Source organism: Diabrotica undecimpunctata, chromosome 8 (genome assembly GCF_040954645.1).
Source record: "Diabrotica undecimpunctata isolate CICGRU chromosome 8, icDiaUnde3, whole genome shotgun sequence".
Lineage (NCBI taxonomy): Eukaryota > Metazoa > Arthropoda > Insecta > Coleoptera > Chrysomelidae > Diabrotica > Diabrotica undecimpunctata.
Genome location: NC_092810.1, coordinates 123,681,195 through 123,689,633, shown reverse-complemented (window position 1 = coordinate 123,689,633; position 8,439 = coordinate 123,681,195). Strand labels below are relative to the sequence as shown.

Sequence of the window (8,439 nt, the reverse complement as noted above, 5' to 3'; positions counted from 1 at the left end):
AAAACGCGGTTTAGTAAATGGTATTGGAACAATCTGGAAATCTATTACTGGAAATTTAGATGCCTCTGATGGCGAATACTTTAATAAATGTATAAATAAGATAAATTCCGATGAAACTCAAATTGAAAATCTCCTAAAAAATCAAATATCTGTTACCACTTCAGTTATAAGAACTTTCAACACTACAATTCAAAAATTGCAAATAGACGAAGAAACTTTTAACAAAGACTTAAAAACTATCGAGACTACACTTCTGGACATTAATAATGACATCTCCTTTTACCAAGCACAATTACAAATACTAGATTTATGTGAGTCCTTAATGGAAAGCTACGTATTTTTAGAAAATTATTTAAATGATATACTAAATTCTATCACATTCTCTCGCCTGCAAATTCTACATAGTTCTATTATTTCGCCCATAGACTTAATGGACGCATTAAAAAAAAAAATCTCACAGTCATTACAAAATAACGTATTGCCTCTACCCACTTATATGTCAAATATAGCTCAGTATATTGACATAATAAAACTACAAGCTTATCAGCTTGATTCAAAAATTGTTTTCGTTCTCGAAATTCCGTTAGTTGATCCCGAATTATTCACCTTGTATCAATTATATTCAATACCAATATTAGATAATCAAACTGGTTTTCATCATTTACTTTCAACTGTTCATAAATACATAGCGCGAGATGATGATTCAATTTCATATGTTTTACCCATGGACACCGAAAAATGCAAACAAATCAGTCAAAACCAAAGAATGTGTACAGACATTCTTCCGTATCCCATAGACACAGATGCTATATGTGAAGCCCAGCTTTTGAAACCTCTCAGCAACTTACCAAAAACTTGCCAGATGTCCATGCTTTTGGCACAAGGTTACAATGTACAAGAAATTGACCGAAATTTATGGTTACTAACCATTTCCGATCCATTACCAGTAACAATCAAATGTGCAAGGAAAGACGTCACTACACAAATAATAAAAACAAATTCAATCTTAAGATTAATTCCCGAATGTATTGCATTCATTGGCAGTACCAGAATTCATGCTAGAGACCAAATTGAGAAATATACAAATATCACGTATAGAAGTCACCCAGTTAACGTACCCTACAGATGCTGTGACCATTTTGAGACAAAGAGTCACCTATCAAAATTGAAACCACTAAAACTCAGTAAAATCAACGTAGATGACTTAAATATTGCACAACACAAATTGGACCAATATTCAGAAGAACTGGACCATATTATGAGCCAATCATTCATTGAGGAACATCTACCCTTATTCACTATATCAACCTTATCCCTGATTATTATCCTAGTTATCTTATACCTTTTCTGCAAATACCGAACCAAAATATTCCCAAAAATTGCAATCTCCTTGTCCCAGGATCAGCCTCCAACTCCACTACCACGCAGAAATTCCATTAGACAGAAACTTCAAAGCTTAACCTCCTTCAGAAGAAGACCCAATGTCCAACAGGAAAGCGAAGCAGAAACACCAATTACTCTGTAAAAGTCAAAGCAATGGCATTGACTTTTCACTAATAAGGGGAGCTGTTATATGAGAAAATATTAACCTTGAACTAGCTTAAGTTCGCCGACTTCAGATTTCATCATCCCATTCCCATAGAAACCGCTGAGCACGCATTAGAACTTTGTACGAACCGTTGGCCAACATTCATGGGAACAGCAATTCAGCACTTCATACCAAACCTATAAATTACCATTCTCAGATGCCGGAATCACTTTTAGCTGCAACTTCGACCAGTCAAGTTTTTAGTCATTTTAAATTAATTTAATTTTGTACTATTATTTAATATTTAATTTGTAACAAATAAAGTTCTTTTTTAAAAAGTCAAATAAGTGATTAGTGATCTAACATATATATATATATATATATATATATATATATATATATATATATATATATATATATATATATATATATATATATATATATATATATATATTATATTAAACATAAATGTTAATATTGTTTATATTTATTGTGGCATGTGATATTTTTTGTCACGGATTAACCGAATAATTGTTAATAATCAGGTAACACGCCAATTAAGAGCCCTTCTATTTGACCAAAATGTTATCATTTCATTTCGAACCAAAAATATAACTGTTTAAAGAAACAACTAACCGTACAAAAATGAAGAAAAAATAAGATTTTAATGAACGGGGCATCCATATCGAAAGAACGTAAAAATATAAATTAAATTAAAAAGGATAGAGCAACAAAGATGGTTGCCTACACATAGGTAAAAATCATATTATAATTATATAATCATATTAGAAATTCAACAAATCATCTTAAATAAATTTTGAAAATAATAGCAAGGCAAAATCATAAACACTTAATACCATTTTAAATAAATGATCTTATATTTTATTAGACTTGTGTTATACTTTAAATTTTTATATTATATTATTATAATAAAATATAATAAAGCAAAATATCCATTTTATTTTTTAGTTATTTGGCTTTTAATGTTTATAGACCGCCGGCGGCGATAAGGAGAATTATGAATTTGTTCCATTTCAAAATATAAATTAATTGATAGATTAAAAAAAATCTTAACTGCCAAAATTCATATTCATAAGTCGACCAAGTAAAATACTGATTCGATTATTCGATTAATCGAAAAAACCAAATCGATTATTGCATTTCTTTCATTATTCATTGTGCTCTGTGCTCTCTCTCCTCCTCTCTCTCAGTCAGAATATTGTGGTGCTCTCTGCTCGAATGTCAGTAATAAAAATAGAAAAATAAATAGTTTATTTCGAAGAAAAGATTAAAAGGTATATTTATATAAATAACATTTTACTAATCAACAATATATTTTAACTATCTATATAATTAATGATTGACTCTTAACATAATCTAAATACTACGCAATTTATTTTATTTTTAGAATTCCAGAATCTTATAACCACAAATCAAATGATATATCCATTGGCTACTTTTTTAACATTCCATAATTAATACCCGTTATGTACATTAATCGGATAATACGGTTGTTTTGAAAAGTGTTCACCTACTATTTTTTTCTTAACTTTATAGGTATATGAAAGAATCTAAACACTAATGTTGAAGATCATACCAAAATCATATCTTCATTATTTCAAAACAAAGTATGACCGAATATAAAATACCTACCAACAAAATTATAGAGCCTAATATTTAAAATACGCATGGGGGCATAGTATAACTTTATGTTCTCAATAAATAAGTAGAATACAGATTAGTATAGTGTATAGTTGTCATATGTTTTTGGATGTGGGACAAATATATCAATATGTTTACATTCCCTTATAATTACTCTTCTACTAGAGAAGTAGATTAGTCATGTTTTAGTGACAGTATGTTCACATTGTTTTATAGTTATTCATTATAGTAAAATTCTAGATATTTCCTATTTACAATTTCAACCATTAGTTTCTATATGTAACTAAAAAGTTACACATATGTAACAAGGATGGGCAGACAAGACCAAACAAGTAAGCAGCAAAGTAGTTTCTGCCTTGAGTTTGTGATTAATCTAAATACTTTTCAGTTTATTTCCAAATCTTTATTTCTTTTTTTTAACATCAAATTTAGCCTTGACAGTCCTATCAAACTCTAGTACATACATAATGTTTTAGCCTATTAGAAAATGTTCACTTAGATTAAGTGGATTTGTGACTGAAAAGTATTTAACAAGACAATTGGACACAATGTGGTTATTATTTACATATTTATTTCTTAATTTTACTACAGTCCAAGTAATATTGTTTTTTATTTTTAGAATCCCAGATTTACACCATGGATGACAATAAATCTGATGATGAAAATAGGGAAAAACCTTCACATAATCCAGGAAACTCAAAAAGATTAAAAACAGAAGGAGAATTTGTTGAAGAATCTTCTAGTACTTGTAGTAATACTGAGCAAGAAACTGCTAGTACTAGTACAGATAGCGGATTTCCCAGATCTAGGAATTCTAAAAATCGTAATTATAGAAATCATACCAGCAGCACAGAATTTCAAGAAAATATAAGGTAACATATTCTGCATCTAAAAAATTTTTTAATTGTTAATTCATTTGTGGCAAATATGTGAACATCTACTGAATTATTAATCACTTTAATTTCAGCTTATTTATTAATGTTTTTCTCTTAGAAACATTTTTGTTTAGAGTATTCTTTTCTATTTTTTCCTATTTTATCTTTCTCCTTCTTTGTTAATATTGTATAATTTCATCTTCTTTGAAAATATTGAGTAATTTTTGTTAAGGTAGCTGTTTGGGATAACTTCCCTGAGGTAATCTATCTTTACCAAGCAAATTGTATTGCTTAGATTTGGTTTAACATATCTTAGATTGATTTTAAGTATTTTTTTATAATGTATTATATAACAAACGTGGGAAATCTTCGAAAATGAATATAGCCTGAAATGATTTTGCCCAGGTGACAAATCCTGAAAAATTATAGCAAATAACAATATAATAACATATTTTATGACTAGATTTTTTTATAGATGATTGTGGTAGATGTCATTGTATTTAATTATTTTTTATGATTCTCTCTTTGCCTTACAAATGGAATGGGGGTGATGTAAATACTAGGCATTTTTAAGTTGGTAGATATGTTGTGTAAAATAAGGGTATCCAATTATGTGCATTTTCATGAAAACATAGAATTAATCCTGTCTTACCCACTTCGACAAAAGTTTTATGTGTCTAGCTTTTGCTTTTTGCTCACTAGAGATAAAACTTTAATTTTTTTAGCACAGTTACTGTCGAAACAAATAAAATAAATAAAATTTCAGATCATTCTTCATATTATTAGTATATATCATTTTTTTTATAAGTTGTTGTAGTGAATTGGCCCCTATCATGTATATATAATTCTGCTAAGAGATCCATTCTAGGTGATTTACTTATTTCTAGCTAGTTTTTAATTGCCTCTTTAACTTCAAGAATCATTGGTGATTCTTGTTCCCTCTCATCTGTCTGTTTCACTTCACATCACTCAGGCTGCTATTGGTTTGTCATTATCTTGAATTATTTTCTGTTGTTAACTTTCTTAGAGATTCTTCTGAATTCTTTCTGTATATTAAGGTTTTCTATATATTTAAGTGATTTCAGTTTTTTATTTTCCATTTCTTTTTTGTGTATCTCTTATTCTTTACTGTGGCTGGTAATTCTCTATCGTGATTTTAGTTTGTTGGGTAAGCATTTTTCTACAGGCTTTATATTTTTCATTGGTTATCTTCTATTCCTATTATATCTTCTACTGCTGCTACAAAAACTTCTTTTATTCTGGTCCAGTAGGGATCTCTTTCTTTCTGACCTTCTTTGTTTTTACATTTTGATTCGTTAGTCTACTGCAAATATCTTCTGAGTATCATTCAGTAACTGTTGCATCTCTCCATTTCTTTATCATCATTTTTTCTTTATTGGTGTATGAAATCATATCCCCAATATTGAGATCACTAATGGTGCCTCTATAACTTCTACAGTTCATTAAGAAAGAGGATGTGATAAATATGATATGTTTCTGTCATGGAAGGTCCAGGTTAACTTGTATATGTTATTGTGTTCAAAATAGGGGCTAGCAACCATCATATTTAGTTCTCCTGCTAAGTTGATCTAGCTAGGCTAAGCTGTCCTATAGTAAAGACGAAATCTTATTCTCGTTCTATTCTCACACTCATGCCACTTAGTACTATTTTAATGTAATTTTTGGGACATATTCTTTAAACTTGTTTTAGATCTTCGAAAAACTGTCCTTTTTCATCTTCTGGTTTTGTGGTCAGTCAGAGCATGTGCGTTAATCAAACTGTAATGAAAGAATTTCATTTTTAAACACTTAAACATTATTTGACTGTATGCTTTAAAATCAATAATGAGATTTTGTTCTCTGATTTACAATCAGCTAAGCTCTATCTATGTTTGCTTTTATTGCAGCTGTAATACACAGAATAGAGTTTTTTTAAGATTAACCTAATGACCATAAGCCTAAGGAGCCATATGCTGAAGCTGTTTTTAAAAGTCATCCACAAAAGAATTTACCGGAAATGCAAGGAACAAATTATGCCCAATCAGGTTGGATTTGTGAACGCCGTTGGTATGAGGAAAGCTTTATTCAGCGTGCAGGTATTGTTTCAGAAATGAAGAGATGTTAGCTGTTATGTTTTTGCATGCCTGATTGACTACAAGAAGGCTTTCGATAGAGTCAGGCATGAACAAATGATGGAAGTGCTGAAGAGGACAGGGATTGACGAAAGATACTTAAAAATAAGAGCTAACCTGTATTGGAATTAATCAACGGTGCTCCGAATAGATGGAGAATATACAGATCAGGTCAAAAACTTAAGGGGAGTGAGACTGGGGTGCATACTTTCACCACTGATATTCAATATGTACTCGGAGCACATTTTTGAAGAGGCTCTAAAAGATATTGATGAAGGTATCTCAATAAATGGAGTCAAGCTCAATAACCTGCGGTATGCAGATGATACAATAGTGTTTTCCAATACCATAGAAGTTCTGCAAAACTTAATGAACAAAATAACAGAAACAAGTAGAACATATGGATTGGATATAAACACCAGCAAAACCAAGCTAATAATCATTAGCAAGAAAAACATAACTGGAGCAAATCTGTATGTGAACCAAATGAGAATTGAGAACTTGGGAACTATAATCAATGAGTCGTGGGACAATACCCAAGAGATTAAATGTCAGAAATCAGAAAGACAAAAAGAGCATTCTTGAATATGAGCTCTGTGTTCAAGAGCCATGACCTCACCCTAGAAACAAAAATAAGGCTCCTTAAATCTTACGTGTACTCAGTGCTCCTGTACGGAGTAGAAACATGGACATTGAAGGCGAAAACTCTATCAAAACTTCAGGCTTTTGAGCTATGGTTATACAGATGGAACCTGAAGACACCTTGGACAGACAAGGTCACCAATGAAGAAGTACTGCGGAGGATGAACATAACCGCGGATTTGCTCAACATCGTGAAGGGCCGTAAGCTGCAGTACTTGGGACATATAATGAGAAATCAAGGCAGATACGAGCTACTCCAATGCATTTTGTAATAAGGTAAAATTGAAGGAAAAAGGGCCCCAGGACGAAGAAGAATATCCTGCCTTGCTAACCTGAGAGCATGGTATAGAAAGACCTCAACACAGCTATTCTGTATAGCACCCAACAAAGTCATCATAGCCAGAATGATCGCCAACATTCGGAACAGACAGACACCCTAAGAAGAAGAAGGTATAAATTGGGAGGTACTCCTTCTTAATGGGTCGGTTGATAGTATGGTGATCATTTTTTATGATATAATTTACTCAGTGATAGAACACTTTGTTCCACTAAAGAAATATAAAACCTCAACTTTCCCTTCTTGGTTCTCCTCAGAGCTGTGTAACCAAATTATATGTAAAAAACAGGTCCACAAACAAATTAAAATTAGTGGTAGGCAAGATGATTACGACCGTTTTGTGGCTTTGAGAAAGCAGTGTGAGATTTTAAGAGCGGACTGTCTGAAACAGTATTTAGAGCCTTGGGGCACCATCAGGGGTGCCCCAAGGCTCCCATTATGGCCATGTTTAATTTTGCTTGTCTCGGGTCAATTTAGTACAAAAAATCAAAAATTGTGCTCAATCCTGGAATAATGCTGTTCTACTACAGAAAGATCTTAAATCGTTTTATGGTTGGTGCAGTTTAAAGAAAATGTCGCTCAACAAATTTCATAAAATGACATTTTCGAGGCAAAGAAAAACATTTACAGTTGTTTACTCTATAAATAATAAATAACTTGCCACTGGCCTCTAGAAATGATCAGACTTGGGAATCTGGTTAGACACCAAATTGTCATTCTCAAGCCACATCAATCAAGTAACAAACATTGGGATGAAAGTACTGAGATTTGTCCAACACACATCTATAGACCTGTCCCTGTTCACAGTTAGAATATTATATTGTGATCTCGTTAGGCCCATTCTAGAGTATGGATCAGTTGTATGGTCCCCATCATACAACTATTACATTGAACAGATTGAAAGGGCCCAAAATAAATTTTTGAGGATAGCAGCCTTTAGGAGTGGATACCGGAAAGAGGAATATGAGAGTCAGTGGGTAAGAGACAGTATTGATTTACCAGCACTTGAGTCAAAGAGGACATTATGTTAGATTTATGTTTCCTGCAAAAAGTCATTAATGCTATTATAGATTGTCCTCAATTGTTATCACTCATTATTCTTAAAGTACCCAGTAGAAACAACAGACAGTACCCAGTAGAAACAACAGACAATCGGAAATCTTTTCAGTGTCATTTCACCACACTAATTATGGTATAAATGAACCAACTACACGATTGGTCCTTAGTGCTAAATAACCTGCCAAGACAAATAAATATTTTTGA

General features: G+C 31.8%; 1 protein-coding gene across 2 annotated transcripts in view; it reads left to right on the top strand.

Moving 5' to 3' along the window:
* Positions 1 to 2,689: 2,689 nt before the first annotated feature.
* LOC140447940 (DDB1- and CUL4-associated factor 8) overlaps positions 2,690 to 8,439 on the top strand; it is a 50,849-nt gene continuing 45,099 nt past the window's right edge. Inside the window, exons 1-2 of one of the 2 annotated variants that reach the window (XM_072540883.1) lie at positions 2,690 to 2,823; positions 3,810 to 4,062. In XM_072540883.1, the coding sequence (XP_072396984.1) occupies positions 3,827 to 4,062 (236 nt within the window). In that variant the 5' untranslated portion in view covers positions 2,690 to 2,823; positions 3,810 to 3,826. Of the gene's footprint in view, positions 2,824 to 3,379; positions 3,523 to 3,809; positions 4,063 to 8,439 lie in introns of those variants that run through there. The other variant, XM_072540882.1, reaches the window with a different exon arrangement.